Below are 22027 nucleotides of genomic sequence, written 5' to 3'. Positions count from 1 at the left end.
TGTGAGGTCTTGAAAGCTTATGAAATAAAGAAAACCTTGATTTTCTTGGTATATTAAAGCGATATGAAACACATTTTTTTATTTCATGATTCAGATAGAGCACGTAATTTTAAGTAACTTTATAATTTACTTATTTTATCAATCTTTGGTTCAGCACCTGGATAGCGCTTGCTGATTGGAAGCTAAATGTAGCCACCAATCAGCAAGGGCTACCCAGGGTGCTGAACCAAAAATGGGCTGGCTGCTAAGCTTACATTCCTGCTTTTTCAAATAAAGATATCAAGAGAAAGGAGAAAATTTGATAATAGGAGTAAATTAGAAAGTTTAAAATTGCATGTTTTATCTGAATCATAAAAGAAACAATTTGGGTTCAGTATCCCTTTAAATTTATTTTACATTCAGTACAGTAGAATCGAACGAGTACATAATAAAAAAACAATGTAATTGAATTTACTCTTATTTTTAAAGGAACAGTAGATTTTTTTTTTATGTCAGACCTGACTTTAATTTACTGGCCCTCTGTATCACTTGACAGTCATCAGCCAATAACAGACTCATATACATATACACTGTGTACTCTTGCACATGGTCAGTAGGAGGCAGAATTTGAAAAAGGAAGAAAATTCAAAAGTCAATTAATATTAGTTTAATATTGACCTTCGTATCCCTTTTAATTGCTGATATATACTATGTGTATATAATGCACTAATGTCCCTTTAAGGACCATCAAGCATTTAAACAACTGTATATATCTGGATATCTGTTAGTTTTGATTTGCATTTCTGTGTCTTGTTATGTTATTTTTGCAATACATCATTCAATACAACAAACTTTTCCTTTTAGTATAAATCATTGTTGCATTTAATGGTTCACAACAAAAGGAAATAAGAGAACTACTTTGAGCTACAATCAGTTTTACATGAACTTTGGATTATTCCCAGTGCACTACACTAAAAGCCTCACCGTCATTCATTCTGTGCTCTTATCATTCAGGTTTTTTTATTGCGCTAACTGTAAAGTACATAATGACAGAGAGAATACACATGACCTCATACCTGACGTTGTCTGGGTACGGCATTCCATGTGTAAGGATGGTGCTCTCCAGGGCCACAACCGGCTCACCCTCCGCTAAAGCTTCCTGCACTGTTGGATGAATCTGAAATAACAAATCTGCAAGGAAGAATAACAAGGAATTTGTGCGTGATACAAGGAAACTAACCAATACGTTCCTGATATTATTATTATTTGTAGAGCGCCAACAGATTCCGCAGCACTGGGTACTGAGTCATTTATATTTAAAGGGACAGTAAGCACCTTGTAATTACAAGACATTTCTGTTGTGTTGCTATAGAATAACATATCAGCCAAGTCTAAACATTTTTAAAACAAATTAAAATCCATTTAACAGCAATTATTTTTCAATAGACAAAATCAACCCTTTGGGGCCGATTTATTATTGTGCGGACGGACATGATCCGCAATACACATCTATACGCTGTCGGCATTTATCATTGCACCAGCAGTTCTTGTGAACTGCTGGTGCAATGCCGCCTCCTGCAGATTCGCGGCCAATCGGCCACTAGCAGGGGGTGTCAATCAAACCGATTGTATTGGATCGGGTTGATTTCCAGCGATGTCTGTCCGCCGCCTCAGAGCAGGCGGACAGGTTATGGAGCAGCGGTCTTTAAACACCAGGCATCAAGCTCCATACGGAGCTTGATATATAGGCCCCTTTTTCTTGTTTGGAGGAGCCAATCTGGGCTTTAGTTTGCAGACAACAAGGCTAGCTACTGTCATAATGTTATTATAAAGCACATTGCTTTGCAGCTGTTATCATATAAAGCCAGTTAATGACATATATGTAGCAGAGTTAGCCTTGAGAAGTCAGCAGGTGCATTTCAAGGTCTGTGAATTGAAATGTTCTCAAAAGTTAATTCCATAAAATGCTGGCAAAACAAATAATGAAAATATATTTATTATCATTTTATGTAAAAAAAAAAAAATAATCTCAAGGTGTTTACTGTCCCTTTAAGTAGCTGAGGTTACAAATAGATTAAACTTCTGATCAAAAATGAAACAATTACAGGACATGGAAGTCAAAATGGCATTTTTATGATTCAGACAGAGGAGAGCGAGCAATTAAAATAAAATCTTTCCAGTTAACTATTATTAAATGTTCAAGTGACAGTGGAATGTACACTAAGCGCCTGCCTACAGGACCCTAGCTCTGGATATTGACTCCTAGTAGTCAATAGAATAAATAGATAGATAAAAATTGTAACCAAAGCGCCTGAAAGGCTGGGTCTGAACGAGGTGGATTAAACCAATTGACTTTAAAATAAAATTACACTTTAATTAAAGTGTAATTTTATTTTAAAGTCAATTGGTTTAATCCACCTCGTTCAGACCCAGCCTTTCAGGCGCTTTGGTTACAATTTTTATCTATTATTAAATGTTCCTCTTTCTTTTGGTATCCCTTGTTGAAAGGTAGCTCTGTGAGAGCATACTGAGGAAGGCTAAGACGTGTGCACGTGTCATGAGCACTCTATATATAACATTGTTACAAACCTTGTTGAAACACTGCTGAGTCTATCTCAGTATGCTCTCATGGAAAAAAAAATAATTAGCAAACTTTCAACAAAGGTTCACTACCTAATATTGAATTTTACAATCTAGCTATATTAGATCAAATTACTTTAGATTGGACTCTGGGATTCCAATAGAATTGAAAAATGTTATACAGTATAAGATAAAAAAAACTATCTATAAATATCAGAATTTGAATAATATAAAAGATAAGTGATAGATTACAAGTGGAGCGCACATTTATTGCGCGCCCGTAAACGGGCAAATTCGGGCAATTGGGGGACATTTTTTTAATTAACCAGAGGTCTGGTTAATTTATGGTGTGATTGTAAAATTGTTCAGCAAATGGAAGGCTCTAAATATAACAATAAGGGGCAGTTGAGTAAAAGTATTAAAATTGGAAAAAGGCAATGTCCCCGACATCAGTTAAAAAACAGCACGTGAAATTTCTATGACAGGTATATAAAGGACCACTAAATACAATAGACTAGCATAATCAGTAAATGCATAATAAAAAGACAGTGCAAATGCACTTAGTTTGAATTTTAAATGAGTAGTCAAATTCTTTCTGACAAATTTTAAAGTTAGTTCTATTTTCCCTTCCACTGCATCATGTGACAGCCATCAGCCAATTACAAAATGCATATACGTATATTCTGTGAATCTTGCCCATGCTCAGTAGGAGGTGGTGCCTCAGAAAGTCAGCATAAAAGATTGCATGATTGTGCACATTTACATCTTGGAAGTGAATTGGAAAGTTGTTTATAATTGTGTGATCTATCTGAATAATGAAAGTTTCATTTTGACTCTGTGTCCCTTTAATAAGGTATGTAAAGGAAAACTATTATTAAAAACAGAAGTTATTTTTTTTGTTGGTTCAGGAAAAAGAATGTGAGTATAAAGCTAAATTCATAAATAAAAGGAAAAGCAATTAAAGAACCTACATTTAAAGTGTTTACATGTAAAATGTATAGACAATTATTTAGTGAGCAATTTGAAATACAATTTGGAATGGAAGCAAAGATTAAACAATTCATTAAATCACTTAAAGGATACAAATATATAGCTAATTGAAAACTTAAAAAAAAAGTTGATATTTGAAGAATAGAATGAAATAAAGCAGTATATACTGTATATATATATATATATATATATATATATACCGTATTTTTCGCTCCATAATACGCACCTGACCATAAGAAGCACCTAGTTTTTAGAGGAGGAAAACTAATTTCTAAACCTCCTGGCAAATCCAGTACCTGGAAGTGACTCTAAGGAATCTCTTACTATCCTGGAATAACGAAAATCCTCTCTGCATAACTTGCAGTCTCGACTACAACTTATGGTGTTTCCAAGGATTTTACAGACTTGCCGCTAGTCTTCCTAACTACTCTGAACCAGTAGCACAGACTAAATCAAGTAAGGTCACTGGACCTCCTCCCTCATAGGGAGTTATAACAGTAGTCTCTCTGTATACTTTCCCCACACAAAGGAACCAGCCAAGACCGTCGCGGGATTTCTCCGCTCTGTGAATACCGGGTCTGTGTAAGCTCTGCACTGTTCCTCTGGCTGTCAGCAGATCCACGCACTTTATTGGACATCCGTTACACCCCACCTCAGACGCATCGATTGCTGCAAGCGAAGCACTTCTCCTCTCCTCTGAATCACAACAACTGGCTTTCAGCAGTTCCTCAGAACCGATTGGTAAGTTATCCGCTCCCGCTCTTCCTCAACTCAGCAATTATTACACACGCTTTAAGGCAGTGACATTGCTCACTTAATTGTGCTACAATTATCTACCTCTGGGAACGTATCATATACTCACAGTATCTTCATCAGCTGTACCAGTTAGCCTAAAAACGCAAGCACAGGGCCTGCATTCGCTCCATAAGACGCACAGACATTTCTCCTTACTTTTGAGAGGGAAAAAAGTCTGTCTTATGGAGCCAAAAATACGGTATATATATATATATATATATATATATATATATATATATATATATATATATATATATATATATATATATATATATATACATACAGTATCTCACAAAAGTGAGTACACCCCTCACATTTTTGCAAATATTCTATTATATCTTTTCATGTGACAACACCGAAGAAATGACACTTTGCTACAATGTAAAGTAGTGAGTGTACAGCCTGTATAACAGTGTAAATTTGCTGTCCTCTCAAAATAACTCAACACACAGCCATTAATGTCTAAACCGTTGGAAACAAAAGTGAGTACACCCCTAAGTGGAAATGTCCAAATTGGACCCAAAGTGTCAATATTTTGTGTGGCCACCATTATTTTCCAGCACTACTTTAACCCTCTTGGGCATGGAGTTCACAAGAGCTTCACAGGTTGCCACTGAAGTCCTCTTCCACTCCTCCATGACGACATCACTGAGCTGGTGGATGTTAGAGACCTTCACCCAACTTCCATTTGAGGGTGCCCCACAGATGCTCAATAGGGTTTAGGTCTGGAGACATGTTTGGCCAATCCATCACCTTTACCATCAGCTTCTTTAACAAGACAGTGGTCGTCTTGGAGGTGTGTTTGAGGTTATCATGTTGGAATACTGCCCTGCGGCCCAGTCTCCGCTTCAGTATGTCAAAGTACATGTTGGCATTCATGGTTCCCTCAATGAACTGTAGCTCCCCAGTGCCGGCAGCACTCATGCAGGCCCAGATCATGATACTCCCACCACCATGCTTGACTGTTGGCAAGACACACTTGTCTTTGTACACCTCACCTGGTTGCCACCACACACGCTTGACACCATCTGAACCAAAATAAGTTTATCTTGGTCTCATTGGACCACAGGGCATGGTTCCAGTAATCCATGTCCTTAGTCTGCTTGTCTTCAGCAAACTGTTTGCGGGCTTTCTTGTGCATTATCTTTAGAAGAGGCTTCCTACTGGGACGACAGCCATGAAGACCAATTTGATGAAGTGTGCTGGGTATGGTCTGAGCACTGACAGGCTGACCACCCGCCCATTCAACCTCCGCAGCAATGCTGGCAGCAAACATACGTTTATTTCCCAAAGACAACCTCTGGATGTGACCCTGAGCACGTGCACTCAACTTCTTTGGTTGACCATGGTGAGGCCTGTTCTGAGTGGAACTTGTCCTGTGAAACCTCTTATATGTTTTCTATTCCATCCACCACAATATCTCCCTATAATATACAACTGCAATATAAGGTTAATTAATATTCAATTGGAATGTTTAATTTGATATTTAAATATTATTTGTTGCTTATGTATTCTTGGATTTGAAATTTGTTAAAATTAATAGAAATATTATTATGATTTTCAACAAATATATTTGTATAATGATGACTTTAGGAATATATTTGTATATGTTGTCTATTGGATAAAATTGAAATAAAGATATATATATAAAAAAACTTTTAACAATAACATTCAAAAACAATTGATTACGTCATTTGAAGAATCTTAATATATTGCTAATTGCAAACTTAAATTGATGGTAAACTCTCCCCTTTATTAAAACAGATCCGAAATGTTAGCAATATTTTATATGGAGTTTAAATCATCAGTTGTGATGAAGTTGCACTATTACTTACTTTTTAATAAAGATATGAAATTCAAATTCCCCGTGCTCCACTGCCCACTTCAAAAGTCAATTTTTCTGTAAGCTAAAGGTTTCAATTGTTCTCCAATCTGTGCTCTCCACTTTGGGCGCCTGTTGTCGCTAGAGAGCTGATTGGACAATAATTCAAACCGTTATGCTTACCTGATACATGTCTTTCTTTCCGGACATGGAGAGTCCAAAACGTCATTCCAATTACTAGTGGGATATTCAACTCCTGGCCAGCAGGAGGAGGCAAAGAGAAGTTGTTAAGTGTAACTTCCCTTACCCATAACCCCCAGTCATTCAGCCGAAGGAAATGGAAAAAGAAGAAACACAAGGGTGAAAAAGGTGCCTGAGGTTTACTCAAAAAAAACTGCTGAATTATATTTCTTTTAAAAAGAGGGCGGACTCTCCATGTCAGGAAAGAAAGAAATTTATCAAGTAAGCATAAATTTTGTTTTCTTTCCTATGACATAGAGAGTCCACAACGTCATTCCAATTACTAGTGGGAACCAATACCCAAGCTAGAGGACACGGAATGAACAGGGAGGGAGAAAAAAGCCGGATTACCTAAACAAAAGGCACCACCACTTGAAGAACCTTTCTCCCAAAATAAGCCTCGGCCGAGGCAAAAGTATCAAATTAGCAGAATTTGGAAAAAGTATGCAAAGAGGACCATGTTACCGCCTTGCAAATCTGTTCCACAGAAGCTTCATTTTTGAAAGCCCAAGAAGAGGAGACAGCCCTAGTGGAGTGAGCCGTAATTCTCTCAGGAGGCTGCTGTCCAGCAGTCTCATAAGCCAAATGAATCAAACTTCTCAACCAGAGAGACAGAGAAGTAGAAGCGTCCTTCTGACCCTTACGCTTTCCAGAGAAAACAACAAACAGCGCAGAAGATTGCCGGAAATCTTTAGTAGCTTGTAAGTAAAATTTTAGAGCACGCACAACATCCAAGTTATGCAAAAGACATTCCTTATGAGAAGAAGGATTAGGACAAAAAGAAGCAACAACAATTTCCTGATTAATGTTTCGATCCAACACCATCTTAGGGAGAAAACTCAATTTAGTACGAAGGACCACCTTATCAGCATGAAAAATAAGGTACGAGGAATTACACTGCAGAGCTGAAAGCTCAGACACTCTGCGAGCAGAAGAAATAGCAACAAGAAACAAAACCTTCCAAGATAACAATTTTATATCAACAACATGCATAGGCTCAAACAGAGCCTGCTGCAAAACCTTAAGAAATAAATTAAGGCTAACCAGGGCCTGAACAAAGGCTTGAACATCTGGAAAGTCTACCAGACATTTGTGCAAAAGGATAGATAATGCAGAAATCTGACCCTTTAGAGTACTGACCAATAAACCCTTCTCCAGGCCATCCTGAAGAAAAGACAAAATCCGGGGAATCCTCACCCGGCTCCAGGAGAACCCCTTAGATTCACACCAATAAAGATATTTACGCCATATCTTATGGTAAATCTTGCGAGTAACAGGTTTTTGAGGCTGAATCATAGTTTCAATGACTGCTTCAGAAAACCCATGTCTAGACAGAACTAACTAAATATCCAAGTAGTCAGCTTCAGAGAATCTAGGTTTGGATGGAGGAAAGGACCTTGAATTAGAAGGTCCTTCCTCTGAGGTAACCTCTAAGGACGTAGAGATGACATCCTTACCAGATCCGCGAACCAGATCCTGCGAGGCCATGCAGGAGCTTTTAGGATCACCGATGCTCTCTCCTGTTTGATACGAGCAATGACTCGTGGAAGGAGAGCAAACATATATGCCAGAGAAAACCTCCAAGGAACCGCAAGAGCATCTATCAGAACGGCCTGAGGATCTCTTGACCTTGAACCATACATTGGAACCTTGTTGTTTTGGCAGGACGCCATAAGTTCCAACTCTCGAACCCCCAACCTGAGGGTTATGTGAGAAAACACTTCCGGATCGAGAGCCCACTCCCAGGGATGAAAGGTCTGTCTGATCAGAAAATCTGCCTCCCAGTTGTCCACTCCTGGAATGCAGATGGCAGATAGAAGACAATCGTGGGCTTCTGCCCACTGCAGAATGCGAGTCACCTCCATCATAGCTAAGGAACTCAGAGTCCCTCCCTGGTGGTTGATGTAAACTACTGAGGTGATGTTTTCCGACTGGAATCTGGTAAACTGGACTAAAGACAGTTGAGGACACGCTAATAGGGCTCTCAACTCCAAGATGTTTATAGGAAGAGAGGACTCTTTGCAACACCACAGGCCCTGAGCCTTCAGAGGACCCCAACAATCTCCCAGGAAGGTCTCAGAAAGCAAGAGCCCCAAGACAGATGTTCCTGTGACATCCACCACAAGAGAGAGTCTCTTGTTAGAGGGTCCAGAATTATCCTCTGAGATAAATCCGAATGGTCTCCGTTCCATTGACAGAGCATACAGAGTTGCAGCGGTCGCAGACCAATCACCTCCATAGATTGAGCCACTGATGGATGAAAGGCAGACTGGAGGGAAAGGCAAGAAGTCAGAAGCTTGGATTTTCTGACGTCCATCAAGAAAATTTTCATGGACAGAGAATCTATGATTGTCCCTAGGAAAATCACTCTTGTAGATGGGACTAAAGAACTCTTTCCCAGATTCCCTTTCCATCCGTGAGAACGAAGAAAAGACAACAACATCTCTGTATGAGCTTTTGCTAGTTGCAAATATGACGCCTGAACCAAGATGTCATCTAGATAAGGAGCCACCAAAATTCCCTGGGATCTGATCACTGCCAAAAGAGTTCCCAGAACCTTTGTAAATACTCTGGGAGCTGTGGCAAGACCAATCAGAAGAGCAATAAACTGGAAATGCTTGTCCAGAAAAGCAAACCTCTGGAACTGGTAGTGATCCCTGTTAATGGGAACGTTGAAGTATGCGTCCTTCAGGTCTATGGTCGTCATGAACTGACCTTCCTGAACCAAAGGAAGAATAGAACGAATAGTTTCCATCTTACGGAACCCTGAGGAATTTGTTAAGGCACTTGAGATCTAGGATTGGTCGAAAAGTTCCCTCCTTTTTGGGAACCACAAATAGGTTTGAATAGAATCGTAGACATTTTTCCTCTAGAGGAACTGGTACGATAACTCCCAGGTCCTTTACACAATTTAAGAAGGCCTCCCTCTTTACCTGGTTTGAGGATAGTCTTGATAGGAAAAATCTGCCCCTTGGAGGGCAAGACTTGAAGCCTATCTTGTAACCCTGGGATACTATGTCCACAGCCCATGGATCTGGGACATCGCGTATCCAAGCCTGTTGGAAAAGAGAAAGTCTGCCCCCCACCTGATCCAAAAATGGATCGGGGGCAGACTCTTCATGCTGATTTAGAGTCAGCGAAAGGCTTATTGTTTTGTTTTCCCTTATTCCAGGGCTGGCTGGATTTCCAAGAAGACCTTCATTGGTCTGGTTTGGAAGAAGAGGAGGAATTCTGTTCTTTAAAATTCCGAAAGGAACGAAAATTAGAAGTCTGATGACCCTTAGGTCTTCTTCTTTTACTAAGGTAGGAAAGATTCCTTTCCACCAGTAATCTCTGAAATGATCTCTGCCAGACCAGGACCAAACAAAGTCTTACCCTTATAGGGCAAAGCCAAAAGCTTGGCCTTTGAAGAAAGATCAGCTGACCAAGATTTTAACCACAGAGCTCAGCGAGCTAAAACAGTTAGCTCCCAGTCTAATTACCTGCATGTTGGCATCACAAATAAAGGTATTGGCCAGTTTAAGAGCCTTGATCCTGTCTTGGATCTCCTCTACTGTAATCTTTTCAGAAATCAGATCAGACAGGGCATCACACCAATAAGATGCTGCTACTGCAACCATGACAATACTTGCTTCTGGTTGCCACTGTAAACCCTGATGGACATACATCTTTTTTAAATAAGTCACCAGTTTTTTATCCATAGGATCCTTAAAAGAACAACTATCCTCTATATATGAATGAATGGTAGAATGGTAGTTCTCTTAGCTAGAGTAGAAATAGCACCTTCTACCTTAGAAATGGTGCGCCATGAGTCTCGAATAGAGTGAGCAACAGGAAACATCATCTTTTTAAAAACAGGGGAAGGGGAAAAAGGGACTCCTGGCTTATCCCATTCCTGTGCTATAACTTCAGAAATGTTCATAGGAACAGGAAAAACCTTATCAGAAGAAGGAGAATCATAAACTCTATCTAGATTAGAGGACGTCTTAGGGTTGGTAGCAATCAAAGGTTCAGAGTTGTCCAAAGTAGCTAGAACCTCCTTCAGAAGTAACCAAAGATGTTCAAGCTTAAATCTAAAATTAACCTTTTCAGATTCTGAAGATTTCACCGCCAAGGGGTCAGAGTCTGAAATTGCACCTTCAGAAGCTACTGACAATTGAGAAAGGTTGACCAGCACAGATTTAGAGGGGTCAGAAGTCTTACTAGCGGAAAAATGTTTAAATTTTCTCTTATGCTTACTCGAAGAAGGGAAAGCTGACAAAGCCTCTGTTACTGCAGAGGTAATCTGAGCGGCAAAATCCCCAGGTAAATAAACACCACCAGGGGGTTTAGTGGACACAGAAGGTATAGTATTAGAAACAATTAGTGCTTGAGACGTTTGAGAAGAAAGCTGAGGCATATCACACACAGCATTATCCTGAGAGACACTTGGCTCAGAAGGGAGTAGCTTGTCTTTAAATTTTAGAGTTTTTGATAAGCATGAGGAACAAAATTGCATTGGCAGGATAATTTTAGCCTCTAAACATAATAAGCATTTGTCCATAGAAATGGACTGATCTAATTCTAAATCCATCACCGTAGTCACAGCCACAGAAAGCAGATCCCAAAAAGTAAAATAGTTTATTGAACAATAAAATAATTTCAACTTAATAAAAATAAGGGTTAGAAATTTTTTATATCACATAAACCACCTCAGATAGCCTGAGGCTCCTACCGTACAGGAGAAAACACCACACTAGTAAAAGGAAGGCAGACTCTACTAACGATACAAACAGCTCTTCTCTCAATGAAACAAACGATCCGTTAGCTGAAGAGAAGGATCCACAGATTCTTGATGCAAGGCAACTTCCACGCACGACAGACTCACTGAGCTCCATTCCGATATAGCAGAAGTGCGGGCGTCACGTGAGCGTTAAAGAAATAAAACTACGCCACTCAAAGCGTGTGAAATAGAGAGAAAAACGGCTTAAAATTAAGACCACTAAGAAAACTCTCTAAAATCTGTCCCAAATTGTTTCAGATATCATGCCAATGATAAAAGAATTGCTTAAAAGTAAAACCGCTAGGCAAACTTTCAGAAACCCCATGCATAGTACTGCTTCCATGCTGTCCAGCAGTCATAATAAAGCTATAATCCCTCAGCCAAGTGAAAGTCTCTTACTGTTAACCTTAAAGTGAATGTATTTTGATGATAAAGTGCCCTCTTTTTAAAAATGTGATTAAAAACAGGGGCACTTAAATTCATCAAAATTTACATTTCACTCGTGTTGTGAAAAAATACTTACCTTTCAATTTTGACAGACGCTCCAGCTTCCTCCACCCATCGCAAAGCCTCTTCCTGGGTCTAAAATGAAGAATCCGGCTTCCTCCAATCACATCGTTGAATCAGACACGCTGTCCGACCCATCATTTCTGACATCAGAAATGGCTTGCGACGACCGGGGGAAGCTGGAGCGGCTGTCAAGTTTAAGGTAAGTATTTTTTCACAACACGAGTGAAATGTAAATTTTGATTAATTAAAGTGCCCCTGTTTTTAATCACATTTTTAAGAACCGGGCACTTTAGCATCAAAATTTACATTCACTTTAAGAGTCATCAAATGTTAAGCACTTTGTATAAACTATCTGTCCAGTAAACATATCCTTAACTGAAAAAGGAAAACTTGTCCCGAAAAATGGATCCATAAGAGGATTAAACGCTAAAGTGCTGGAGTCCTTCAGTACCTAGAAGGCAAAAGCACTTACCTTAGATATTGCAGGACAGATGCTGTTCCTTAGGTGTGGCAGGTACTACTCCCTGTCATGGACTAGTAGGAAATAAAGAACAGAGTAACTAACTCTGGCTTTGAGTAAAGGGGTAGCAAAGTGTTAAAAGTAAAGCAAAGACTACCTCGACGCCTTTTAACTGCTAAAATCCACCACTACTCTTACTAAAGAGATTGACGTGGACACAGCTAGACCCCAATCCTTGCTTGCAGGGAAAAGTACCCATAAAAGGATTAATATATTCAGACACCAACCTCACACATCGTCCATTGACAGAGGCAAAGAGAATGCCTGGGGTTTATGGGTAAGGTAGTTACGCTTAACAGCTTTGCTGGGGTGCTCTTTGCCTCCTCCTGCTGGCCAGGAGTTGAATATCCCACTGGTAACTGGAATGACATTGTGGACTCTCCATGTCATAGGAAAGAAAATTTACGTTGAAGTGGGCGGTGGAGCGCATGGAATTTGAATTTCATATCTATATTAAAAAGAAAGATATAGTGCAACTTCATTACATCTGATGAATTAAACTCCATCTAAATTATCACTAGCAGGCCGGATCTGTTTTTATAAAGGGGAGAGTTTACCATGACTTTAAAGAAGAGTGGATATTTGAAGAATTGAATAAAACAGAGTAGAAGATATATTATTAAATGAGGAAGCATAGGAGACCCATGTATATAAACTCTATTTTTGTAATTGTTCTATGTGGTTCATGACTTCTGTGACCATTTTAAATAATAATATAGGAAACAATTTGTGTGTGTGTATATATATATATATATATATATATATATGTCCAAAATCCGGGTTATCCTAGGATTACCCAAGCAGCTCTGGGTAAAGCCCGGAGTACTGTAATTCCCCATCTACACTATGTTTTTTTTCTGGGGGGGGGGTTCAAGGAAAAAGAAGGTGCCCCGCCAATCCTCTGGCATCCACCCCAAGTGAACCTTAGGGAATAAGATTTACAAGGGGAGCTTCGCCCCCCTTGAACCCTCAGGCGGAGGCAAAAATAGATAGTGAAGATGTGGGAATTACAGTGCATTGTATATATGTTTCCGAAATGTATTTGTTACTGAAATGTTTAAATAGAAGCATTTTTTTAAATCAAATATATAGAAGATGTGAATATGTTTGATGAAGTGAGTAGATTTAGATTTATGATGTTAATTTAGGTTTTACCCACAGCACTCTGAATAGATTTATGATAAAGGGCTAGATCACAATAAAGGGCTAGATAACAATTAAGGGCTAAATCACAATAAAGGGCTAGATCACAATGAAGGGCTAGATCACAATAAAGAGCTAGATCACAATCCTTTAAAAAAAAAAAAAAACTTAGCAAGTTATTTATCTAAATCACAATAAAGGGCTAGATCACAATGAAGGGCTAGATCACAATAAAGAGCTAGATCACAATCCTTTAAAAAAAAACTTAGCAAGTGATTTATCTACAAAAATCGCCATAGATTTTATGGTGATTTTCTGTTAATAATTAGATATGTTTGTCTACAAGGATTGAGATCGATACCAAAGTCATAAAAAGTTAGATAATTATGCTGAGTTAGATGAGAATACAATTTAACATGTCAGTTTTGTGGATAATACTATATAGATGGTTGGGTTTAACAGGAAGGTAGATTAGACCATTGATGACAAAGGAATGTTATATATATTGTATTATTATTGTTACCATCTCGCCCTACTTACTGTGCAGCCATCTTTGTCTGAGAACAGCATCTCCACCTTGTACTGCTGCTTTTCTCGCACCAGGAGAACATCTTCTTAGGGCAGATACCAGCATGACAATGCTTCTATTAATAAGGGACACAGAGAACATTAGCAAATACCTTACTCTAGTTTGCATAATAATAAAGGCACAGTCTACACTTTAGCCATCTTAAAGTCTTACCTTAGATTAAGCTGCAAATAACCCCCTACATTCTTTCTATATCATGCAGTAGTAACAGTAAAAAAGTTATTTTAAAATGAATATTGTTTCTGGCCAGTTTGAATTGGCTGCCAAGCTCCACACACTTCTGACATCACGATCTGGGTTGTATCTAGACACTCTGCTGAATAGCATTGACAGTCTGTTAAATCTAACTAGTGAGCCTTTTGTGATTGGATGCCATATACAGCCCAGATCATGATGTCATCAGTGGGCTGAGCTTGGTAGCCATTTCAAAGTGTCCAGAAACAATATTCATTTTAAAATAACTTTTTTACCATTCCTGCTGCATAATACAGAAAAGATGCAGGAGGCTATTTGCAGCTTAATCTAAGGTAAGACTTTAAGATGACCAAGGTGTAGACTGTCCCTTTAAAGGGACACTAAACAAAAAAATTTTTTTTCATGATTCAGATAGAGCATGCAATTTTAAGCAACTTTCTAATTTACTCCTATTATAATTTTTTCTTTGTTCTCTTGCTATCTTTATTTGAAAAAGACAGCATCTAAGATAAGAAGCCAGCCAATTTTTGGTTCAGACCCTGGACAGCACTTGTTTATTGGTGCTGTCCAATCAGCAAGGTCAACCCAGGTTGTGAACCAAAAATGGGCCGGCTTCTAAACGTACATTTTTGCTTTTCAAATAAAGATACCAAGAAAATGAAGAAAAATTGATAATAGGAGTAAATTATAAAGTTGCTTCACTGTATCCTTTATTACCTTTCAATAGGATCTATCTAAAGCCACCAACATAAAAGCAGCTGATGACAAGAGCAGAGTAAATGAGACAAACGGGTTCTCGGCCAAGCAAGGTAATACTAATGTTATGTTAAACTAAGAGATGATTGGAAAAAATAGGAAGTGGGTGAAACACAGGAATGAATAGTGACAATATTAAATAGTACATATATAATAAAGAGGGGATGCTGGGACAAGGTCTGATGTGGGCATGTGGCTAATACAGGAATTGCAGGGTCATGGTTCTGACCTGAGGTCTGATGTGGACATGTGGCAAATACATTGCAGGGCCAGGGGTCTGACCTGAGGTCTGATGTAAGCATGTGGCTGACAGACGGAATGCTTGGACAGGGTCTGATCTGAGGTCTAATATGAACATTTGGCTAATAGAGGGAATGCAGGGCTATGAGTCTGACCTGAAGTCAGATGTGGGCATGTGGCTGATAGATTTCCGGGCCAGGGGTCTGACCTGAAGTCTGATGTGGGCATGTGGCTGATAGAGGAATTGCAGGGCCATGGTTTTGACCTGAGGTCAGATGTGGGCATGTGGCTGAGAGAGGGGATGCAGGGCCATAAGTCTGACCTAAGGTCTGATGTGGACATGTGACAGAGAGATTGCAGGGACAGGGGTCTGACCAGAGGTCTGATATGGGCATGTGGATGACAGAGGGAATGAAGGACATGGGTCTAACCTGAGGTCTAATATGTACATGTGGCTGACAGAGGGAATGCCAGGGCAGGGTCTGACCTGAGGTCTTATATGGGCATGTGGCTGACAGAGGGGATTCAGGGACATGGATCTGACCGGAGGTCTGATGTTGGCAAGTGGCTGACGGGCATGTGGCGGACAGAGAGATTACAGGTTCAGGGGTCTATCCTGAGGTCTGATATGGGCATGTGGTTGATAGAAGGATTGTAAGGACAGAGGTCTGGCCTGAGGTCTGATATGGGCATGTGGCAGATAATGAGATTGCAGGGTCAGGGGTCTGACCTGAGGTCTGATATAGGCATGTGGGTAACAGAGGGATTGTAAGGACAGGGGTCTGATCTGGGCATGTGGTTAATAGAAGGATTGTAAGCACAGGACTCTGACCTGAGGTCTGATGGCATGTGGTTGATAGAGGGATTGTAAGGACAGGGGTCTGACCTGAGGTCTGATGTGGGCATGTGACAGGAACAGGGGTTTGTTCTGAGGTCCAATCACAGCCCCCAGCCACTGTGTCCCCCATATCACTCACAGCTCAGTATTTTTATGTAGGACAATTAGGAACCTTATACAGCTCAGCAAAATGTTATTAATTTCCAATATATTATTATTATTTTTGTATAGTGCCGCAAAATTCTGTATTACATTTATTAACTTGTGCACTGTATATTCATCTCACTCAATAATATACATATTTTACATGCGCCTATCAGTTTCTTAGTTCCCAGATCTGCTCCTGGGGTATTTATCTGGGATTAAAATACAACACTGGGCGGTTATCTCTTTAATTTTTCCATTTAAACAAAAAAAGTACAGGTGTAAGGATCCCATAACTTCTGTTCATACTAAATTGCAAACCACACAGCGGGAACGTCGCTGGTGACTCCCTTGCTGGACCTTGCCTAGGACTCCAGGTTCAGAGTCCAATTTGCTCTGTCTGTGCCACTGGAGGATGTTTAATTGCAGGGGTTTATGCAGGAATATAATTAGCAGTGTGTATCTCAGGTGCACCTTCTCTGGATGCTACCCAATCAGGGAAGTGCTGTCTGGCTACATATTGAGTAACCTATGCCTTTTCTCCTTGCTTTGGCATTGAAGTCTATCATGTTCCTGCTACCTGATTGTTGCTGGATTTCCTGCTGGTGACATTACCTATGTTTGGATACTTGCTGCCTGCCTTTGAACCTTGGACTGTCCTGAAATTGGCACAGTTAGTACTACTGCTTTGAATTACCTTGTTGCAATTTCCCAACTGAAGTACCTTATTGCCTGCTGTGCCTATTTGTGTCTCCTGTCTCCAGCATTGACTTTGCTGCTGCTTGCAGCTTGTATTCAGCACATTGTATTTACTGTGTTTAACAGAAGCTGGCATTTCCTTTCCTTTGCCCTCATCAGTGGAATAAGCTTCATAGTCAGGATCCAAAAGGTTAGCCTCAGGATTAACTTCACACTCTCCCTGTAAGTTTTCCTCTTCCATGTCCTCATCAGTTGTGAAAGATTCATAGTCAGGATCCAAAAGGTTAGCCTCAGGATTAACTTCACACTCTCCCTGTAAGTTTTCCTCTTCTATGTCCTCATCAGTTGTGAAAGATTCATAGTCAGGATCCAAAAGGTTAGCTTCAGGAAAACTTACAGGGAGAGTGAGAAGTTGATTCCTGAAGCTAAGTTACTAAGTTACCTGCTATTATTGATTCAGGGGCCAGTGGATGTTTTCTGGACACTTAATTAGCCCAAAAACTGCAGATACCCTGTGTCGCTAAAGAAAAGCCAAATCACAAACAGCTCACTGATGGGTCACCATTGAAAACTGTCCCAATCATAAGAGAAACCATTTCCTTATCAATCACAATTGGACCCAGACATCAGGAGAATATGATCTTTGACTTAGTAACTTCACCAGTGTTTCCTTTGGTGCTTGCCCTTCCCTGGTGGCAAAGACATAATCTGGGAAACCAGAACTGTACACTTTAAATCCTATTTTTGCCATCAGCTACCCTCCAACCTGAGACACCAGTAAAACCTCCTGTTCAAATACCAGAAATTTATCAGGATTTTCATGATGTGTTCACAGACCATAGAAATCTAGAATATTTACATTCAGTTCGCAGACTCAAAGCCAGAAAAACCTGTAGGCCACTCTTCTTCAGTCGTTTTCATTTTCTTATCACATATTGAGGCAAGAATGGTAAAGCAGATGTCTTGTCCCGTATTGGAGAAACTGAGAAGACAGAATCTGAGCAAACTACTATCCTACAACCAGAAAACTTTTTATTGAATAAAGCTTCTTTATAGGACGCTATTCGTCAACAGACTCCAAAATCTGAAGATACCCCCAGTTTTTCAAAAACTATTCAAAATCTAGATGCAAGGTGGTAGTACCATCCTCTGTTGTTCCTGAGGTTCTACATTATTATTATGACACCGCTCTGGGAGGATATGGTGGTATACATAAGACTCAAGAGTTAATTAGTTGACAGTTCTGGTGGCCTGGCATGCAAAAAGACATCCAAATAACTAGAGACAGTCCAGCACAACAGACCACTGCCCGCCAACCAGGTCATGAAAAGTCCAAAGAAGGATGGCAGCAAATGTGGTATTCAAATATTTATTAAGCACACAGAGAGCAATGTTTCGGGAGCAAACCTCCCTTAATCATGCAATAAAAAACACTGATACAAAGTATCCTTATATACCCTACCGCCACAAGAGGGCAGTAAAGAGTATTTACAAAGTTAACCATTTCATGAATTCAACATTAAACAATCTTAAAAACAGTGTTATAAGACCTTAACCAAAAAACAGAAGCATATATAAAAATTACTTAATTTTTATATCCATAAACTTAAAAGGAATACAGTAGAAAACTTTATTAGAAATAATCACAAACAAGCACCTACACTCTTGAATCATTATAAAGATGAAATTCTTCTATATCTCCATATTTATAGAAACACAGAAAGATCCCAATCCCTATTCATACCATCCGGTTCCATAGTGCCTAGTTCAAAAATCCAAAAACATTCCCTTTGCTTTAATAATAAATGTCTGTCCCCTCCTTGGTCTAGGAACAAATTCAATAATCTGGAAACGTATCTGATTAACAGCATGTCCCATTTTGGAAAAATGACAGGAGACAGGGGCAAGTAAATTATTATTCCTAACTGAACTCTTGTATTCAATGATTCTATCTCTGATCGATCTAGTGGTCTCCCCACATAGCCACGCCCACAAGGGCATTTAACAAGGTATATCACATATTGGTTATTGCAGGTATGAAAACCCTTGATTGTATACTTTTTACCAGATTTAGGATGGAAAAAAGATGACCCTTTGGTCATATTTCCACAACAGGAACAACCAAGGCAGGGAAAGCATTCGTTATTTTTATTAGTTAGATATCTTTGCTTATCAAGAGTATTTACACCCCCAATGTCAGATTTAATTAATTTTTGATGGATCTTAACCCGTCTTCTAAATGCTGGCATAGGCATATCAACAAACTGAAGTATGTTAGGGTAACATTTTTACAAAATGCCCCAATGTTTTCTAATAATGTTTTGATTTAAGTGGCTTTGGGAGTTAAACTCAGAGACAAAGACCATCCGCTGACTCTTAGACTTCTTTTCTTTTTTGGAGCTTAAAAGGCTCTCTCTGGAAATACGCAATATAACATCCATTTCTTTTTCAATTAGAGTCAGAGGGTAGCCTCTCTCAATGAAGCGATCCCTCATTTCCCTCAATCTGAGATCAAATAAATTTTCATCAGTTACAATACGTCAAACTCTTAATAGTTAACTTCTAGGTAATGCTTTTAGGAGAGCTAATGGATGGGCACTATCGAAATGTAGTATGCTATTGCGGTCAGTTGGTTTCCTAAACAGGTCAACCTTAAGGGAATCACCAACCTTAATCATTTTAGTGTCTAAAAACACCAGCTCCTCTTCACTATAAATGAGTGTGAATTTTAAATGGGTAGTGGAACTGTTCAGATCATTGACAAAAGAAACCAGGGTTCCAACGTCGCCCAATCAAATGCCAAAGACATCATCAATGTAGCGCCACCAGCAGGCGACACACCAAATGAAGTCCAAATTGGCAAAAACAAATTTCTCTTCAAATAAATTCATTAGCAAATTAGCATAATTGGGGGCAAAATCTTATTTACAGTCCTGTCCTGTGTGTATAGTTAACAAGGACTCACAACAATCTTCTTCAGGTCTCTTATAACCACTTCCTGTACCAAACAGACCCTGGGCTGAAATTGCCATGAACTTTATAGATGGGCCCCCAATTCACCTCTAAATTCTGGACAGCCTTTTGCAAGAGACTACACATTAACTGGGTTCCATCAACTGCCTTTCACCTCCCAAACAGATGGCCAAACTAAACGCACAAATCTCAAACAATACCTAAGATGTTATACCACTAAATTACAAGATGACTGGGCTCAATACCTTGCTTTGACTGAATTTGCCTATAATAATCAAGTTAATTGGTTTACATCCATGTCTCCCGTCCTGTGTACCTATGGGTACCATCCAACCAATGTACCTGGATCCCCTCTCCAAAGCTCAGTTCCAGCTGCTGATCAATGCTTACAAGAGGCTCATAATACTTTCTCTATTATAAAAAGCGATTATTGAAGGCCCAACAACAATACAAACATTATGCTAACAAAAAGAGGCAACCTACTCCTATGTATCAAGTTGGAGACAAAGTATACTTATCCACTGCTTACCTTCGACTTACTCTTCCTTCCATAACAATTAGGTCCTTGTTTCTTTGGACCTTTCACCATTGAAAAAATTATATCTCCAGTTTCCATCTCCTTATCGCATACATCCTGTTTTTCATGCCTCTCTTCTCAAACCTGCAGTGCCTGACCCCTTTCCATCTCGCAAATTGCCCACTCCAGGACCTCTCATGGTGGGTGGATCAGAGGAATATGAAATTGAAGAAATCCTTAATGCCAGATATAGCAGAGGATGATTGGAGTATCTCATCCATTGGAAGGGATATGGTCCTCATGAGAGAAGTTGAGTGCCAGCATCAGAAGTGCATGTTCCTGCATGTATTAGATAATTTAAGAAGAACCATTTTGATCATCCTGTTCACAGTCATCCCTGGAGGTTACGTCAAAGGAGGGGGTACTGTAAGGTTTCTTACCTGCATCAGGTCAGGAGGACCCGGTCTTGGGAAACACAGAGCATGCATCTGTGTATCAGCTGCGGCCCCGTGCTGCCTTGATTTAAAGGATCATTCCCTGATTATAGGAACTCCAACTCAGGTGTGGGAGTTCCTATAAAAGCTCACTCAGCTCATCACTCTGGGCTGAGTTATTGCTCTCTTACCTGTGTATGTTCACCTTGCTCCTGAGTCTAAGCACACTTATCTTTATACCTGTGCATGCTCACCTTGCTCCTGGGAAAAAAACATACTTACACCTTGATACCTGTGTATGCTCACCTTGCTCCTGGGACCAAGCATACTTACCTTGCTACCTGTGTATTCTCACCTTGCTCCTGAGACCAAGCATACTTACCTTGCTCCTGGGACCAAGCATACTTACCTTGCTACCGGTGTATGTTCACCTTGCTCCTGAGACCAAGCATACTTACCTTGATACCTGTGTATGCTCACCTTGCTCTTGAGACCAAGCATACTTATCTTGATACCTATGTATGCTCTATTTGCCTTTGATATCAAACATACTTACTTTGTTCCCACGTATACTCACCTGGATCCTGAAAGTCAAGCAGAATAACCTGATACTGGTGTATGCTCACCCTGTTCCTAAAGCTGTACCTACCTGGTATCCGTGACAGTCTCACCAACAGTACCCGCTGAGTATCCTGTGTCTGCTGAGAAATCTGTGTCTACCATACCAGTGTCCTCCTTATTCAGATCAGCTGTACCTAATAGGTACTCCATGTTACTCTCACCTTTTGACTACTCTAATCAAACACCAGAGTATGATGGACTTTGGTTCTGCTAAAAGACTTTTAGAGATTTTCATAAGGCCTCTTCTGTGATCTTGAATCTGCACTTCCTACTGTTCCATTTTAATCATCGCACAGTAAAGCTTTCAAGAAAGACTTTCCTTGTCTTGTGCATCTGTTTATGCATTCTGAGTTTCACACACCCTAATTCCTCACAACAGGACAGAAAATACCAGTCTCAGCGTGTGTGACATTTTACTAAACTATAAAGAAATACAAGGATCGGCAATTTACTGAAACATATATTCAGCAATGACAGATGAGGCATGTCCACTGCTTACAGAGCATATGAAGAACTAAGATTAGAAATTATAATGTAATTACCATTTATATTGTCCATGTAATAACCTGTGCATTAAAAGAAATGGGAATTGTCAGTTAAAATATTGTTTACAGATTTATTGTGGATCTGTTCTTACCTCTTGGGATTGTTACACTAACGTGCTCATAAGTATCTCAGCC

At 39.6% G+C, this 22027-nt stretch overlaps 1 protein-coding gene across 1 annotated transcript in view; it reads right to left on the bottom strand.

Annotated features, from left to right (window-relative positions):
* Positions 1 to 21677, bottom strand: part of LOC128664902 (uncharacterized) — a 182625-nt gene extending 160948 nt beyond the window's left edge. The window contains 3 exon segments of the mRNA XM_053719694.1: positions 1056 to 1170; positions 13882 to 13985; positions 21509 to 21677. Coding sequence (XP_053575669.1) covers positions 1056 to 1170; positions 13882 to 13985; positions 21509 to 21582 — 293 coding nt within the window. The 5' untranslated portion in view covers positions 21583 to 21677.
* Positions 21678 to 22027: the final 350 nt, after the last annotated feature.

This window comes from Bombina bombina, chromosome 6, assembly GCF_027579735.1.
Source record: "Bombina bombina isolate aBomBom1 chromosome 6, aBomBom1.pri, whole genome shotgun sequence".
Lineage (NCBI taxonomy): Eukaryota > Metazoa > Chordata > Amphibia > Anura > Bombinatoridae > Bombina > Bombina bombina.
This window is presented reverse-complemented; position numbering and strand designations above follow the sequence as displayed.